Raw genomic sequence first — 19212 nt, 5'->3', positions numbered from 1 at the left:
TCTTTGTATAGAACCCAAGTGAGCAACGGGGGGGTCTGGTCTTTGTATAGAACCCAAGTGAGCAACGGGGGTCTGGTCTTTGTATAGAACCCAAGTGAGCAACAGGGTCTGGTCTTTGTACCAATGGTTATGGATGTAGAGGGATTTTTTTAGGAACTACACAAAAATATAAAGTGTCACGTCATGGCCAGGGACCCAAGGGGGGGCGGGGTCTAGTGACACCTAACATGGGTGGAGAATGATATTGATGTCGGTTGGAGGGAGGGGCCAGGGGAATTGTAAGCAGTTGGGTTTGTATGGCGCCCGGCTGAGCCTTGGTGTTTAGTCAGGGTGCTGGGTGGGACGCTGGGGGGGCATCATGTTTGGGGCATTGTCTCCTTTATTTATAGGCCGCCATTTGTCTGTGCCACTCAGGAACGCTCAATGTGCCCGCCATCTTTGTGCTCCCTAGAGACCAGCGGGCAGTGCCACGGCCTGAGGTTTAACCCCTTGGGATTCCCTGCCCTTTAGCCCTCCCAGCCATTAACCCTTTAGCCCCAGGGGGTGTGGCCGTGCATTTCCGTGCCTTTCTCTGTGTGCAAGCCAACCGCAGCCAAGAGTCGCCACGACAGGAAGTGCACCCGGGACAGGGAAGCACAGAGGCATTCTGGGAGTGGCTGGGGGAGGGGCCCCCTGAAGATGCAGCATGTAGCTAGAAGCCAGTCTCTGCTCTGCCTCACTCCTTTCCTCCGCTCTTCTTGATGTTTTTCAGCCGGAGGAGGACAGACTCTCCCAGAACCCCCTGCCTCGGTACAGCCCCCTGCGCAGACTGGCGTCCTCCGTCTTCTCATCCTCCACCCTGGAGACGGAGCATTACCCCCACCCCGCTGGCACCTTCATCCAGCGGAGCCGCTCTGCCGAGAGTAGCCCCGTGCGTCTTCCTCACCGCCGCCACCACCACCCGCTGCCCGCTGGCAACCACAGACTGGTCCCGTCGGTGCTGCGCATTTCCCGCTCGCAGCTGCAGCAAGTGTGGGCGCGCTTCACCCACAAAACATAGTTGTCAGAGCCGCCCGTCGGGGCCCCAAAGGTGCTGAGGAAGGCGGAGGAATCGCAATAAAGGAATCCCACGATGCAATTGGGGCCCAGTCAGAGGCGGCTGCTGTTGCACGGAGTCTGTATCACTTGGTGGCGCCAACCTGCCCCCTGGGCTGACAGCTGGCACCAAGCAGATATTGCATGCCCCAAATGCTGCTCTGCCACCCCCTCCTCTCGCCCAGACGGTGCCCCTGGCACTGCGCATGTCTCACCTGTCCCAAAGCTAAGGGTGCCGCGCCATCGCCATCAGAGCCACCGGGTTCTGCCCTCCCACCTACCAGCACAAGCGCCAACACTGTCTGTCCAGTGAGCTTCCTCCATCTCGTCATGTGACCGGGGTGCAGAATATGTACCCAATGGGAGTTCTCCGTCACGGGCAGATTTCCCAGTTCCTCCGCTACAAACACGGATCCGTATGGGCCGGAATCCCTTTGCCGAGGGGGCTGCTCTGACTACCAGCACGGATCCGTATGGGCCGGTGTCGGAATTCAGTTGCCGAGGGGGCTGCTCTGACTACCAGCACGGATCCGTATGGGCCGGCGTCGGAATTCAGTTGCCGAGGGGGCTGCTCTGACTACCAGCACAGATCCGTATGGGCCGGCGTCGGAATTCAGTTGCCGAGGGGGCTGCTCTGACTACCAGTACGGATCCATATGGGCTGACGTCGGAATTCAGTTGCCGAGGGGGCTGCTCTGACTACCAGTACGGATCCGTATGGGCCAGCGTCGGAATTCAGTTGCCGAGGGGGCTGCTCTGACTACCAGTACGGATCCGTATGGGCCGGCGTCGGAATTCAGTTGCCGAGGGGGCTGCTCTGACTACCAGCACGGATCCGTATGGGCCGGCGTCGGAATTCAGTTGCCGAGGGGGCTGCTCTGACTACCAGTACGGATCTGTATGGGCTGACGTCGGAATTCAGTTGCCGAGGGGGCTGCTCTGACTACCAGTACGGATCCGTATGGGCCGGCGTCGGAATTCAGTTGCCGAGGGGGCTGCTCTGACTACCAGTACGGATCCGTATGGGCCAGCGTCGGAATTCAGTTTCCGAGGGGGCTGCTCTGACTACCAGTACGGATCCGTATGGGCCGGCGTCGGAATTCAGTTGCCGAGGGGGCTGCTCTGACTACCAGTACGGATCCGTATGGGCCGGCGTCGGAATTCAGTTGCCGAGGGGGCTGCTCTGACTACCAGTACGGATCCGTATGGGCCGGCGTCGGAATTCAGTTGCCGAGGGGGCTGCTCTGACTACCAGTACGGATCCGTATGGGCCGGCGTCGGAATTCAGTTGCCGAGGGGGCTGCTCTGACTACCAGCTCGGGGACCACCAGAAGGATCAGCGCCGGTCCCATTGCCCCCCCCCCCTGCATATATCCCTTTCCAGAAGCTCCGGCGAGCGCTCCATTAACCCCCCAGCTGCCGGACAGAGGCAGAAACGCACAGTGCAACTCACACTACAATCAATGCTGCTCTCCAGAGTGTTACAAAGTATCACTATAAAATTGGGCGAAACTTGAAGAACAGAATAAATGCAAAAACCCCACAAGTCTTCTTCCTGTCGGTGGTCTCTGGGAGACCCCTTTGCACTGCGGGAGGAGGGTCTGGGCACAAGCTCCTCCCCCTGGGACTGAGCCACAGCCCCCTAGATGCATGCCTGCACCCGCCTGGCCCTATATTTTATACCCCAAGGGCCCGGCGCTAAACCCTGTACTGCATTCTATGGACTAAAGGCTTGCCTGTGAGACTGCAGCATACATCAGTACTGAGTACTGGCGCTAGGTGTGAATCAGAGTAGGAATGTATATTGTACAGTAACCCATAGTAAGGCCATAGGAACCGTCTGTATAAGGAATTAGTAACCAGGCGGATACACTGGTCACATGAGAATGCTGCTACCCTAAATACCCCACAGTGTCTAATAATGGGGGGATAGTGAGGGGGGCGGGGTTGCCCTATTGCTTCTCTGCATTCACAGTAGGACTTATAAACCCCTTTTTCCAAGTATTATTCAATGCTATGCCTCCTAATGCCCCATGTTACACTCCCTATATTTATGCCTCTATTATTGCCCCAGAATGGTTCAACATTATGTCTGCCTCCTTGTTTCTCCCACCTCCTATTTATCCCTAGAACTACTCCCATGTTGTAACTCCTCCTACTGCTCCATATACCCCTCCCTATAACTCCTCCTACTGCTCCATATACCCCTCCCTGTAACTCATCCTACTGCTCCATATACCCCTCCCTGTAACTCCTCCTACTGCTCCATATACCCCTCCCTATAACTCCTCCTACTGCTCCACATACACCTCCCTGTAACTCCTCCTACTGCTCCATATACCCCTCCCTATAACTCCTCCTACTGCTCCATATACCCCTCCCTATAACTCCTCCTACTGCTCCATATACCCCTCCCTATAACTCCTCCTACTGCTCCATATACCCCTCCCTGTAACTCCTCCTACTGCTCCATATACCCCTTCCTGTAACCCCTCCTACTGCTCCATATACCCCTCCCTGTAACTCCTCCTACTGCTCCATAGAACCCTCCCTATAACTCCTACTACTGCTCCACATACCCCTCCCTATAAATCCTCCTACTGCTCCATATACCCCTCCCTGTAACTCCTCCTACTGGTCCACATACCCCTCCCTGTAACTCCTCCTACTGCTCCATATACCCCTCCCTATAACTCCTCCTACTGCTCCATATACCCCTCCCTATAACTCCTCCTACTGCTCCATATACCCCTCCCTATAACTCCTCCTACTGCTCCATATACCCCTCCCTGTAACTCCTCCTACTGCTCCATATACCCCTCCCTGTAACTCCTCCTACTGCTCCATATACCCCTCCCTATAACTCCTCCTACTGCTCCACATACACCTCCCTGTAACTCCTCCTACTGCTCCATATACCCCTCCCTATAACTCCTCCTACTGCTCCATATACCCCTCCCTATAACTCCTCCTACTGCTCCATATACCCCTCCCTATAACTCCTCCTACTGCTCCATATACCCCTCCCTATAACTCCTCCTACTGCTCCACATACCCCTCCCTGTAACTCCTCCTACTGCTCCATATACCCCTCCCTATAACTCCTCCTACTGCTCCATATACCCCTCCCTATAACTCCTCCTACTGCTCCATATACCCCTCCCTGTAACTCCTCCTACTGCTCCATATACCCCTTCCTGTAACCCCTCCTACTGCTCCATATACCCCTCCCTGTAACTCCTCCTACTGCTCCATAGAACCCTCCCTATAACTCCTACTACTGCTCCACATACCCCTCCCTATAAATCCTCCTACTGCTCCATATACCCCTCCCTGTAACTCCTCCTACTGGTCCACATACCCCTCCCTGTAACTCCTCCTACTGCTCCATATACCCCTCCCTATAACTCCTCCTACTGCTCCATATACCCCTCCCTATAACTTCTCCTACTGCTCCACATACACCTCCCTGTAACTCCTCCTACTGCTCCATATACCCCTCCCTATAACTCCTCCTACTGCTCCATATACCCCTCCCTATAACTCCTCCTACTGCTCCATATACCCCTCCCTGTAACTCCTCCTACTGCTCCATATACCCCTACCTGTAACCCCTCCTACTGCTCCATATACCCCTCCCTGTAACTCCTCCTACTGCTCCATAGAACCCTCCCTATAACTCCTACTACTGCTCCATATACCCCTCCCTATAAATCCTCCTACTGCTCCATATACCCCTCCCTATAACTCCTCCTACTGATCCATATACCCCTCCCTGTAACTCCTCCTACTGGTCCACATACCCCTCCCTGTAACTCCTCCTACTGCTCCATATACCCCTCCCTATAACTCCTCCTACTGCTCCATATACCCCTCCCTATAACTTCTCCTACTGCTCCACATACACCTCCCTGTAACTCCTCCTACTGCTCCATATACCCCTCCCTATAACTCCTCCTACTGCTCCATATACCCCCCCCTATAACTCCTCCTACTGCTCAATATTACTCCCCCTATTGCCCCATAAGTTTCTGCTATTAACCCTTCTTGTTACTGTTGCTGGGAGCCAATCACACAATGTAAAATAGCAGATTTGTTCATGTTTCACTAAAATGGGCACATTTTTTGCACCCGGTGGCTCTGTATGATTGAGTGCTGTGCGGCTCTGTTCCTTATACTGGGTATTGCCCACACCCTGGGCAGCGGCTGATCGTGGGTCATAGAGGGGATCGGTGGGTGCTTGAGAGGTGGCACGGGGGGCACTATCCACGTGGGGGCTGCTGCACCCATTTCCCAGGTACAGTCACTGCATTAGAGGAGAGGGGTCCGTGCCACCCAGGCTGGGGGTACCTTCCGAGCACCCATAGGTGGCTGATACCCAGTGTTTGTGCCAAGACTAAGGCTTCCCATACACACAGCAATAAAATACATTTTCATACAACCTTTGGTACCAGTATGTTGGGCTAATGATCCCGACCCATATCCTTGTGCCATGGACATTGGTCAGTTGTGGGGAGCGTTACTATTGGTGGGATAGTGTTATTATTGGTGGGAAGTATTACTATTGGTGGGATAGTGTTATTATTGGTGGGAAGTGTTACTATTGGTGGGATAGTGTTATTATTGGTGGGAAGTATTACTATTGGTGGGATAGTGTTATTATTGGTGGGAAGTGTTACTATTGGTGGGATAGTGTTATTATTGGTGGGAAGTATTACTATTGGTGGGATAGTGTTATTATTGGTGGGAAGTATTACTATTGGTGGGATAGTGTTATTATTGGTGGGAAGTGTTACTATTGGTGGGATAGTGTTATTATTGGTGGGGAAGTGTTACTATTGGTGGGATAGTGTTATTATTGGTGGGGAGCGTTACTATTGGTGGGATAGTGTTATTATTGGTGGGAAGTGTTACTATTGGTGGGATAGTGTTATTATTGGTGGGGAAGTGTTACTATTGGTGGGATAGTGTTATTATTGGTGGGGAGCGTTACTATTGGTGGGATAGTGTTATTATTGGTGGGAAGTATTACTATTGGTGGGATAGTGTTATTATTGGTGGGAAGTGTTACTATTGGTGGGATAGTGTTATTATTGGTGGGGAAGTGTTACTATTGGTGGGATAGTGTTATTATTGGTGGGGAGCGTTACTATTGGTGGGATAGTGTTATTATTGGTGGGAAGTGTTACTATTGGTGGGATAGTGTTATTATTGGTGGGAAGTGTTACTATTGGTGGGATAGTGTTATTATTGGTGGGGAAGTGTTACTATTGGTAGGTGGTGGGGGGGAGCGTAACTGTTGGTGGGGGAGTGTTACTATTGGTGGGCCATAGCCTGGGGGGCACCATTGGCTGCTTATTACTTATAATTAGGATTATTATTTATAAGCACCCCCCCCCCCATACAGCCCCCCATACAGCAAGCTGGCCAGCTCCAGGCCAGCGATGCGGCCCGTGCTGCTTCTGTTGCCGCTTCGGGTTGCGCTCTGTGCGTATGTGACGTCAGTACGCACGGGGCGCAACCCGATACACCGGTATAGGGGTATTTAAAAAATGAATATCAGTTTTTTTTTTTAAAAACGGTATTCGGTATATGGCGGTATACCGCCCAGCACTAGTACCTGCCTACCCAGCAGCCCTTGCCATAACTGCTCATCGTGGGACAGGTCCAGCCCATGGGGGCTCCTGGGGGTAGAACCTGGGTTGAATTCTGAAAAAGCCAAAGGTGGATCCTTACTGAGCAGTTCTGGGTTGGAGGAAAGAGAAAGGTTCCGGGCGTGGGGTGGCAGCAGCTGGGGCAGGTGGAACAACTTGGGGCTTCTGAGAGGGACCCAGAGACCCCTAGGTGGGGAAGTGAAAGGGTTAAGATAGACCGGGGGCAGAGGAGGCCGAGGGTGCAGTAGTCCTGGTGGCATAGGGTAAATATTTAGACAGATGAGATATAGGGGGGCTATAGACCCTCTCATGTAAGTAACGAGGCCCCTGTTGCAGATAGAAAAGGCTGTGAGATTGGGGGCAAGTGATAACAACAGGGGGTTAATTACCCACATATTGAGCGGAATAATTGCCCCACCGGCACCGATAAGAAGCAGAAGTTCTCCAGACGATGCAGAACCGATTGGATCCACTGAGCTCTAACAACAGGCAATGTGGGGGTACAAGTCATGGGAGAGGGGGGGCTGGTGTCTCATTACACGTATGTTACACGCAGACATGGCGACACGTGCCGAACCCCGAGGAACATCAGAATTTCCGTGTATCGTTTGGGATCATCAGATACCAATTGCTCTGCTCTGTACTAATACACGGTTCTGTTTGGGTCCATAAATATCATATATTCATAATCATAGGCCAAGGGGCTTAACTTGCTACTGACCCCCAGAAATTAACCCTTTCCCTGTGCCATAAATGTATTTGCCCGGTGCTTTTACATTCCCTACCTGATCCCCAATGTTCCTCTATGGGGGGGGCCCATATTGGTTCCACAGGAGCCCGTTAGTATTAGGAACTGTAAGTGGCAGGCTGGGAGGTGACAGTCAGTTTGAAGCCACAACATGTAATTGTCAAAAGGCCTGGCGGATTCAATGCTTAATTGCAGGAACAATTCCCCGCAGCACTTTGCCCCTATTATATTCTCCTCCCCCTGGGGGGCTCCGGGGGCTTCAGGGATTTGCTTATTACTGGCACCGACCTTAATACCCTTCAGTTGGGCAGGAGCGAAGCCACCGTGCCCCTCAGTCTCTCTGTCCCAGCACACAATCTACTTCCTCTTCCTGGGTGATGTCACTTCCTCATCCTTTAGGTACCGCCTCTCACTGGTATTGGCCAGTCGAACAAAGCTGGCAGTTCCTGACAGGCAGTGATTCAATCTAAGTGAGTGTGGGGTTTTGTTTGGCTTTCAGTAGGTTTCATACCCCCCATACCTCCATTGCCCCCTGTGCAATAACTTCTCTGTAATTGGGTGGAACTACTGTGATGAGCCTCGACCTGCTCTCTCTAACGCCATGCTCACAGACGGAGGGAAACAGGTAAGAGCCACAGGCTGTAGGCCCGGGGGTAGGAAGGGCTGATCGTACAATATCATCAGCGGCATCAAGATCATCATTAAGGTCAAGCTAATTAAACAACGGGTTTGCTGGATAGGGGGTCTAAATGCTCCTTCATACAAGAGCTCACAATCTGGATTATATGGTTCCCTGTGTGAGGGAAAAGCTGTGATTGGTTAATTGTTGACACTCCCACATCCCATGGTGCTTCTGGGCAGGCAGCATGATAATAATCTGTCCACCACTCAGTTGTAGCCCAGACATCCCCCAGGGGGCGTCTAGGTGGATCCCCTAAAAGGTAATCATCATTTATTCCAAATGGAGATCATGTTGGTCACAGGGTCGGGTAGGAAGGTTCCCCTTAAACCTATCATTGTTCTTTTTCTTTCATGAAGTGACACACACTGTTCCCTATTGGCCAGTGAAAGCTCTAAAGTTGGTCCATAGAGGAAGTTCTGTTCTTTGGTTCTGATGTGCCATTGGCTGAAATCACTAACCATAGTTCCCTCCGATGTAGGTTCTGAGCCTGAAGCACCTGGAGATGAACACTGTGCCCAGGGTGGTGCCTTTAAGTTTGCCTTACCAAGACTTCAAGAAGGACATCTCTGACAGCAAGGAAATGCTGCGGGTCCCACACCGAATCAAGCGAGTGGACTTCTCCAGCGTGGTCCTGCCGGCGGTGTACGCTCCCGAGCCTCATATCATCATCAATGGGAGGGTCCCACACGAGCGAGAGGAGGAGGAGGAAGAAGAGGCTGAAGAGGAGGAAGAAGAGGCAGAGTTTTTAGGAGAAGATATCGATCTCCAGAGTGGGTCCAGCAGTGAGGTAAGCCAGAAGAGCACCGAGCGCAGCCAGGAAGGAGCTCCCTCCACTCTGTTGGCCGACGACCAGAAGGATTCGAGGGGTAAAGCCTCTACGGCAGAGAATGACTTGGAGCTGGAAGAGGGTTCAAAGACCTTAGTGCTGTTTTCTCCTGGGGACATGAAGAGGTCTCCAGTTACCAATGAGCTGATGCCAGAGGTTGATCTGGGAACTCTTGCTGTGCTGACCCCACAAGGGGAGAGGCTTCAGCCCCTGGGGAGCCAACTGGATGTTTCAGAACCAGGAACGTTATCCTCTGTTCTCAAATCCGAGCCCAAACCTCATTGCTCGGCATCTGCTACCGCTTCCTCCCCCTTCACCAAAGTCGAACGCACGTTTGTTCATATTGCAGAAAAGACACACCTAAATGTCATGTCTTCCAACGGGCAGCTTTTGAGGCTCGATGAACACTGCACCCCGGGGCAGTTTGAGGAGCCCATTATTGAAGAGGAAACAGAGGAACAGGAGCACCTGAGGGAGAATGGAAACCTCAATTCTGCGGTGGAAATGGGGGAGATGGACAGCTGTGCCGTGTCGGCAAGCCATGGAGATGTCTTCGCTGAGCCTCACGTAGCGCCCAGTTTGGTCAATGCACTCAGTCTGTCCCAGTTAGATAAAGAACCAATCAACTTGGCTTGTAAAGAGCTTACTGAGCAGGAACAGAAAAATATTGTATTTGCCACTGATCGCCTTAAAGAAACCGAGCAAGGCCCGATCAACAAAGCTACTGGGCCTCGCTTCCGGAGCCGAATCCCTGTCTTCTTCTCTGAAGAAGATACTGGGTCAGATAGGTCCATGTCACACTCGGCCAAAGAAAGGTTCAAAAAGAGGTCCAAACAATTGGATTTAGCCCGTCTGGTAATGGAGAAGAGGCAGGTGAGGCTGCAAAGATTGGCTTCTGCCGGCTCTTCTTCTGCCTCTTCCAGCGATGACCGGAGGCGGACATCAGAAACTCTTTCCACCACAGGCTCCGAGGAGGACACACACGATTCTGATGATTCCGTCCCAAGGAAGGTGGGGAAGAAGAAAATTGTTACTCCAGGAAAAGAAGATGGAACAGTCAGAAGCAGAATTCCCCGTCCCATTACTCCAGTGAAAAGTAATTACCCAGTGGTTCCACCAGTAGCAACCAGTAGCAACCTAAGAGAATCTTTGATGGCACAGAGGTAAGAATTTCTTTGTTAGTACTTGTGGGGTCCGTGTAGGGAACCACTCCAGTATAATGGATTCAATGTGAGTCCAGCTACATGCACTGCGTCATGGGAAACTGAATTATAATGGGTGGGTGGGGGATAAAATCCCTTGGGTGCTGTATATAATGCACTGTATGTCACGGCCGTGTCCCCTACGAAAGTCAGTGAATCTTTTGATTGTATCAGATACATGGTCGGAGAATGGCCAAAATGGAGGTTTGGCTGGCCAACTGAGCCAGATCTTGAGATAACAAGGGTATCATGTCTAGTCCAGTCTGGGCACCTCATCCAGTGGCAAGGGTATCATGTCCAGTCCAGTCTGGGCACCCCATCCAGTGGCAAGGGTATCACGTCCAGTCTGGGCACCCCATCCAGTGGCAAGGGTATCACTTCCAGTCCAGTCTGGGCACCCCATCTAGTGGCAAGGTTATCATGTCCAGTCCAGTCTGGGCACCCCATCCAGTGGCAAGGGTATCACTTCCAGTCCAGTCTGGGCACCCCATCCAGTGGCAAGGGTATCTATTACTTCCAGTCCAGTCTGGGCACCTCACCCAGTGGCAAGGGTATCATGTCCAGTCTGGGCTTCTCACCCAGTGGCAAGGGTATCATGTCCAGTCTGGGCACCTCACCCAGTGGCAAGGGTATCTATTACTTCCAGTCCAGTCTGGGCACCTCACCCAGTGGCAAGGGTATCTATTACTTCCAGTCCAGTCTGGACACCCCATCCAGTGGCAAGGGTATCACTTTCAGTCCAGTCTGGGCACCTCACCCAGTGGCAAGGGTATCTATTACTTCCAGTCCAGTCTGGGCACCTCACCCAGTGGCAAGGGTATCTATTACTTCCAGTCCAGTCTGGACACCCCATCCAGTGGCAAGGGTATCACTTCCAGTCCAGTCTGGGCTACTCACCCAGTGGCAAGGGTATCTATTACGTCCAGTCTGGGCACCTCACCCATTGGCCAGGGTGGTACCTTCCCTCTATCATTCCCTTCTAGCATCGCTGATAGTTGGGGTTCAGGGTTACCATGAGGTCCTTATGATATTTGGGGCCCCAGTACCAAGCTCTACCTGATCCTTAGTGGTACCATTTGGTCCCTCACCAGCCCCGTCCAGCTGCTGCTCTCCATTTAGGGAAGGACTCCTCCCACACGTCTCTTGTACTTCAGCCATTGGTTTGTGGCTTTCATTGGGTCTGGGACCATTGAGGACTGGATGGTCTCTGGGGATGTCCCACAATGGCCAACTGAAGCTCCTCATCTCTCTCTCACGCCCGTCCCTTTGTGTTTCCTTGCAGGTTCAAGCCCTCAAGATCTGTGGTTAGTGGAGGTGGGACTGAGCTCCGGCCCAAAGCCCTGAATATGAGGCTCCCCCCCCTGTCCAGCCCAGTACCCAGCAGAACCAACGTGAAGAGAATCAACTGTGCTCCTCCCAAAAGTCCCGCGGCCCCGGGCCGAACACTTAGTGCTTCATCTCGGAGTCAGTCGCTCTCCAGAACGGAAAGTCCATCCCCATCTCGGCAAAAAAGGCCAATTGCCCCCCCAAAGCTCCAGCCCCGGGCACAGAGCCAGGGCGAATGCCCAGCAACTCCAGCATTTCCCCGCAAAGGGCAAAGACTACGAGTCCAAATATCAAGCCTGGCAACCAAAGGGAGGCAAGGAGCTGGGGATGGCAGATAATGGGGTCCATCATGGGACCCGGGCGCACATCCGACAGCAGCCATAGGACGGACCAGGAGGGAATAGTGCAATGCTTTGCTCACTTTCTACAGCTTAATACATGCGCTTGGGGGGTCATGGTCCCGCGACAGGAGGGCTCAGCCAATCAGGGAATGGGAGAGTACATAGCTACGTCCAACACCGGGGCCTTCAGGCAGGACGATTGGTGGAAAGATAATGGATTAATGCACAGATCCCCTTCCTAGTCTGGGGGGGCAATGCTCCTGTTTAGCCGCACACCCCCACACCCCATAGCCAGACATGTGAGGACCCCCCACCCAATGATTGGTCAGAACATGACCTATCAATGCTCCTATTTAGCCCCACACCCTATAGCCAGACATATGAGGACTCCCTATCCAATGATTGGTGGGAACTTGACCTATCAATGCTTTAGGCACAGCCCATGTGACAGGGGGGCGCTCTTCCTTTGCTCCCTGCTTCCAGCACAAAAATTATATCATTTCTGTTGCAAATAGAACTGGGGAACCACTGTCCCCCACCGTCCCCCACTGCCCCCCACCATCCCCCACTGCCCCCCTCCGTCCCCCACTGCCCCCCACCATCCCCCACTGTCCCCCACCGTCCCCCACTGCCCCCCACCATCCCCCACTGCCCCCTCCGTCCCCCACTGCCCCCACCGTCCCCCACTGCCCCCCTCCGTCCCCCACTGCCCCCCCACCGTCCCCCACTGTCCCCCACCGTCCCCCACTGCCCCCACCATCCCCCACTGCCCCCCTCCGTCCCCACTGCCCCCCACCATCCCCCACTGTCCCCCACCGTCCCCCACTGCCCCCCACCATCCCCCACTGCCCCCCTCCGTCCCCCACTGCCCCCCACCGTCCCCCACTGCCCCCCTCCGTCCCCCACTGCCCCCCACCGTCCCCCACTGTCCCCCCACCGTCCCCCACTGCCCCCCACCATCCCCCACTGCCCCCCACCGTCCCCCACTGCCCCCCACCATCCCCACTGCCCCCCTCCGTCCCCCACTGCCCCCACCATCCCCCACTGCCCCCTCCGTCCCCCACTGCCCCCCACCGTCCCCACTGCCCCCCCGTCCCCCACTGTCCCCCTCCGTCCCCCACTGCCCCCACCGTCCCCCACTGCCCCCTCCGTCCCCCACTGCCCCCCTCCGTCCCCACTGCCCCCCACCGTCCCCCACTGTCCCCCTCCGTCCCCCACTGCCCCCCTCCGTCCCCCACTGCCCCCACCGTCCCCCACTGCCCCCACCGTCCCCACTGTCCCCCACTGTCCCCCACTGCCCCCCACCGTCCCCCACTGCCCCCACCGTCCCCCACTGTCCCCCTCCGTCCCCACTGCCCCCACCGTCCCCCACTGTCCCCCTCCGCCCCCCACTGCCCCCACCGTCCCCACTGTCCCCACCCGTCCCCCACTGCCCCCCATTGTCCCCCACTGCCCCCCACCATCCCCACCGCCCGCCACCATCCCCCGGGCAGAATAGCACCCAAGCCCCCCCACACACACACAGGGGGAACATACAGACCCCAGGCAGTTAGTGCCCAGCGAGGGGACCCCAGGAGCAGCCGGACTGTATGATGCAGTTTCCACATTAAAGGACCAGTAATTATTAATGATTCTGAGTGGAATTTGCAAGTCGCCAAACTCACTGATTCATTTAAACTTGTTCTTTCCCTTTAATTTCCTTGGCCCATTAGGGGTTCAGATACACTATAGGGCCCCCCCCCCCGCCATTAGAGGTTCAGATACACTATAGGGCCCCCCCCCCGCCATTAGAGGTTCAGATACACTATAGGGCCCCCCCCGCCATTAGGGGTTCAGATACACTATAGGGCCCCCCCGCCATTAGGGGTTCAGATACACTATAGGGCCCCCCCCCGCCATCAGGGGTTCTGGGCAGATACACTATAGGGCCCCCCCCATTAGGGGTTCAGATACACTATAGGGCCCCCCCCCGCCATTAGGTGTTCAGATACACTATAGGGCCCCCGCCATTAGGGGTTCTGGGCAGATACACTATAGGGCCCCCCCATTAGGGGTTCAGATACACTATAGGGCCCCCCCGCCATTAGGGGTTCAGATACACTATAGGGCCCCCCCGCCATTAGGGGTTCAGATACACTATAGGGCCCCCCCCGCCATTAGGGGTTCAGATACACTATAAGGGCCCCCCCCCGTTATTGGGAATAATTATATCTAGCAGAGCCCAGAGCAACGGGGGATCCATAGCTAAAGCACAGGGGCAATTACTGCTGGGTGGGTAACAAGCGTGGGCAATAATGTGCAGCCGGGGGCATTAACCTGCTCAGAGACTGCCCCTGGCCTGGTACTGGTACTGGTACTGGCCGCCGACCCAATCCGGAGTTACTCTCGCCGCAGAACCCAATTCCAGGACAATGACTGGGGCAATGCCCGAATGTTTACACACTGCAAGCGAATGTAACCCCCCCATCTCATTCCCACCGTGTGCTGCCCCCCCACAGGCATGTCAGGGGGCGGAGTCACTCACAGGGAAGGACTCTCTTGCACTCCCCCCATCAACCTGTAGGGGGACGAGAGCTACAGCTTCTTCTTTACATCAAACCATCCCATAATATCAATAAACCCAGCCTGCTGTAACGTCTCCCACTGCCTGGTATTGGGGCAAATGTGTTGGATATTGGGGTTCACCAAATGGGGAGAGATATTGGGTTCAGCGCCCGGCAGGGACGATGCGATATTGGGGTTCAGTCCTAGCGGGTCTGGGAGCCCCACTGACAACACATATATATATATATATATATACTGTTAGAAATATATAAATGGGGTAAGTATGGGGGGCAGTAAGTACAGAGAAGAGCGACTAAGCTGATAAAGGGAATGGGCTCAGTTATGGGGAAAGGCTGGCCCAGTTGGGATTGGTTACACTGGGGGGGGGGCAGTTAAGGGGGGGGTCACTATATATAAATATATAAGGGGGGGGCAGTAATGAAATAGAGAAAGTACAGGGAAGAGCGACTAAGCTGATAAAGGGAATGGGCTCAGTTATGGGGAAAGGCTGGCCCAGTTGGGATTGGTTACACTGGGGGGGGGGGGGCAGTTAAGGGGGGGTCACTATATATAAATATATAAGGGGGGGCAGTAATGAAATAGAGAAAGTACAGGGAAGAGCGACTAAGCTGATAAAGGGAATGGGCTCAGTTATGGGGAAAGGCTGGCCCAGTTGGGATTGGTTACACTGGGGGGGGGGGGCAGTTAAGGGGGGTCACTATATATAAATATATAAGGGGGGGCAGTAATGAGCCCCCCCCCCATAAGAAGGCCGCTCAGGTACTGACTGATTCAGGGCAATGGGTTTAGCAGAGAATTCAAATACTTTACCAGAAGACAAGGCTTAGGAATGGGACCGGGGAGGCGGAGCAAAGCTGATGTTCCGTCCAATCAAACCCATTGTGGTTCTGCTCATAGAAACTTCCCAACAAGTTCTTCTCGGAGATTTGGGAGAGAAGACAATAAAAGACACAGGAGAGACGGGTTATTAGGGAACTAGAAGAAAATAAGAATTTAGTGATTAAGGAGACAGATAAAGGGATTGTAGGTAAATACTTCCATTTTCCTGGGTAGTTACCCACAATCCCATCCATTTTCATTGGTATTTAACCACAATCCCTAAATACCCAAGTAAATAAAGGGATTGTAGATAAATACCCTCAACTGGGTAAATAGGAAATAGAAGTGATTGCGAGTAAATACCCGCAAATCGGCAAATAGCCACAACTGGGTAAATAGGACATAGAAGTGATGCGGGTAAATACCCACAACTGGGTAAATAGATAATATTGCGGGTAAATACCCGGGAAATAGAATATATTGAGGGTAAATACCCACAACTGGGTAAATACCCAGGGAAATAGAAGAGATTGTGGGTAAATACCCAGGGAAACTGAAGAACAGAAAGTCACATATAATAAGGTAAGCACAATTGGTTAGAGAAGTTGTTGCATGTATCACCCCATAGAACTCTCCCGGGCTCACTGACCAAGAATCTGTATGAATATACAGGAACCTGGATCTCCTCCATTGTGGATAAATACCCAAGGAAATAGAAGAGATTGTGGATCAATACCCAAGAAATAGAAGGGTTTGTGGGTTAAATACCCACAACTGGGTAAATAGGAAATAGAAGTGATTGCGAGTAAATACCCGCAAATTGGTAAATACCCACAACTGTGTAAATAGGAAATAAGAAGTGATGTGGGTAAACACCCACAAATGGGTAAATACCCAGGAGATTGTGGGTAAATACCCAGGAAATATATTGTGGGTAAATACCCACAACTGGGTAAATACCCAGGAAATAGAATATATTGCGGGTAAATACCCACAACTGGGTAAATAGGAAATAGAAGTGATTGCGGGTAAATACCCAGGAAATTGAAGGGATTGCAGGTAAATACCCAGGAAATAGAAGGGATTGTGGTTAAATACCCAGGAAATTGAAGGGATTGCAGGTAAATACCCAGGAAATAGAAGGGATTGTGGTTAAATACCCAGGAAATTGAAGGGATTGCAGGTAAATACCCAGGAAATAGAAGGGATTGTGGTTAAATACCCAGGAAATTGAAGGGATTGCAGGTACAGTTATGTTCAAAATGATTCCCCCCCCCCCCCCCCCCCCCCCCACTGAAATTGAGTGTTTTGGCCAGTTTGACATTGATTTTGATCATTTCAGTCTTGTTTCCAATTAAATCAAAGAGGCACTTGTAAGTCAGACAAATATAACATTTATAATGAAATAACCACGTGTCTTTTTTGTGCTCACATCATTATCAGTTTTATTCAACCCCCAAGTGCCAATCATTGTTAGTACTGAGTACAACCTCCTTTCCCAGGTATAACAGCAGTTAAACATGAAGCATAGCTTGGCACAAGTGTCTGGCAGGGATCTACGGGTATCTGAGCCCATTCTTCATGGGCAAAAGCCTCCAGTTCAGTCACATTGTTAGGCTTGCGCGCTGCTTCTTTAAGTCCCACCAGAGGTTCTCAATGGGATTGAAGTCTGGTGACTGCGGTGGCCACTCCAACATGTTCCTTTAATCTGCAGCCATGCTCTATGGACTTGGGGGTACGTTAGGGATCATTGTCCTGTTGAAAGGCCCAACATCTCCCAAGCCTCAGGTTTGTGACGGACTGCATCACATTTTCTCCCAATATCTCCTGGAACTGAAGAGAATTCATGGTCCCTTGCACACGCTGAAGCTTCCCTGTACCTGCACAAGCAAAACAGCCCCAAAGCATGATGGACCCCCCGCCATGCTTCCCAGTAGGCAAGGTGTTCTTTTCTTCATAGGCCTCCTCCAAACATAGCGTTGATCCATGGGCCCAAACAGTTCCACAGAACACTATCCCAAAACTTTTGTGGTTTGTCCACATGACTTTGGCATACTGCAGTCGACTCTTCTTATTCTCTGGAGACACAAGGGGGTGCGCCTGGAGTTCTGGCATGGAGGCCTCATTACGCAGTGTGCGCCTTATTGTCTGAGCGGAAGCTTCAGTACCCACATCTGACAAATCTTTTTTCAGTTCCTCAGCAGTCACACGGGGACTTCTCTCCACTTTGCGCTTCACGTAGCGCGCAGCAGTCAGCATCTTCTTTCTGCCACGACCAGGTAGCGTTCCAACAGTGCCCTTTGCCTTGAATTTGCCAATGAGGCTTCCTCTGGTGTCTCTTGGTATGTTTAACATCTCCTTATAGCCATTGCCCTTCCTGTGAAGAGAAATCACCTCTTGTCTTGTCTTCCTGGCCCATTCTCTTGTCTCCCTGGCCCATTCTCTTGTCTCCCTGGCCCATTCTCTTGTCTCCCTGGCCCATTCTCTTGTCTTCCTGGCCCATTCTCTTGTCTCCCTGGCCCATTCTCTTGTCTCCCTGGCCCATTCTCTTGTCTTCCTGGCCCATTCTCTAGTCTCCCTGGCCCATTCTCTTGTCTCCCTGGCCCATTCTCTTGTCTCCCTGGCCCATTCTCTTGTCTCCCTGGCCCATTCTCTTGTCTCCCTGGCTCATTCTCTTGTCTCCCTGGCCCATTCTCTAGTCTCCCTGGCCCATTCTCTTGTCTCCCTGGCCCATTCTCTTGTCTCCCTGGCCCATTCTCTTGTCTCCCTGGCCCATTCTCTTGTCTCCCTGGCCCATTCTCTTGTCTCCCTGGCCCATTCTCTAGTCTCCCTGGCCCATTCTCTTGTCTCCCTGGCTCATTCTCTTGTCTCCCTGGCCCATTCTCTAGTCTCCCTGGCCCATTCTCTTGTCTCCCTGGCTCATTCTCTAGTCTCCCTGGCCCATTCTCTTGTCTCCCTGGCTCATTCTCTTGTCTCCCTGGCCCATTCTCTAGTCTCCCTGGCCCATTCTCTAGTCTCCCTGGCCCATTCTCTAGTCTCCCTGGCCCATTCTCTAGTCTCCCTGGCCCATTCTCTTGTCTTCCTGGCCCATTCTCTTGTCTCCCTGGCTCATTCTCTTGTCTTCCTGGCCCATTCTCTAGTCTCCCTGGCCCATTCTCTTGTCTCCCTGGCCCATTCTCTTGTCTCCCTGGCCCATTCTCTTGTCTCCCTGGCCCATTCTCTTGTCTCCCTGGCCCATTCTCTTGTCTCCCTGGCCCATTCTCTTGTCTCCCTGGCCCATTCTCTAGTCTCCCTGGCCCATTCTCTAGTCTCCCTGGCCCATTCTCTAGTCTCCCTGGCCCATTCTCTTGTCTCCCTGGCCCATTCTCTAGTCTCCCTGGCCCATTCTCTAGTCTCCCTGGCCCATTCTCTTGTCTCCCTGGCCCATTCTCTTGTCTCCCTGGCCCATTCTCTTGTCTCCCTGGCCCATTCTCTAGTCTCCCTGGCTCATTCTCTTGTCTTCCTGGCCCATTCTCTTGTCTCCCTGGCCCATTATCTAGTCTCCCTGGCCCATTCTCTTGTCTCCCTGGCCCATTCTCTAGTCTCCCTGGCCCATTATCTAGTCTCCCTGGCCCATTCTCTTGTCTCCCTGGCCCATTCTCTTGTCTCCCTGGCCCATTCTCTAGTCTCCCTGGCTCATTCTCTTGTCTTCCTGGCCCATTCTCTTGTCTCCCTGGCCCATTCTCTAGTCTCCCTGGCCCATTATCTAGTCTTCCTGGCCCATTCTCTTGTCTCCCTGGCCCATTCTCTTGTCTCCCTGGCCCATTATCTAGTCTCCCTGGCCCATTCTCTTGAATGAACCTCTGTTCCTAAGAGTGGGAGTCTGTAAGGGGTTGAATGATTGTGTCAATGAAGAAATCACAAAACAAACATTTAATACTGTATTACAGAAACAATTGATGTCGTTTTAGTTGCATTTGGTTCTTTATAAAGTCC

At 52.8% G+C, this 19212-nt stretch overlaps 1 protein-coding gene across 3 annotated transcripts in view; it reads left to right on the top strand.

The window, feature by feature from the left end:
- The window catches only part of ttbk1 (tau tubulin kinase 1), a 64398-nt gene extending 52330 nt beyond the window's left edge, over positions 1-12068 (top strand). For all 3 annotated transcript variants that reach the window (XM_031902145.1, XM_031902144.1, XM_031902146.1), the window contains 2 exons: positions 8637-10147; positions 11469-12068. In XM_031902145.1, coding sequence (XP_031758005.1) covers positions 8637-10147; positions 11469-11850 — 1893 coding nt within the window. In that variant the 3' untranslated portion in view covers positions 11851-12068. The remainder of the gene's footprint in view (positions 1-8636; positions 10148-11468) is intronic.
- The last annotated feature ends 7144 nt before the right edge of the window (positions 12069-19212 follow it).

This window comes from Xenopus tropicalis, chromosome 5 (assembly GCF_000004195.4).
Source record: "Xenopus tropicalis strain Nigerian chromosome 5, UCB_Xtro_10.0, whole genome shotgun sequence".
In the NCBI taxonomy this organism is placed as follows: Eukaryota; Metazoa; Chordata; class Amphibia; order Anura; family Pipidae; genus Xenopus; species Xenopus tropicalis.
This window is presented reverse-complemented; position numbering and strand designations above follow the sequence as displayed.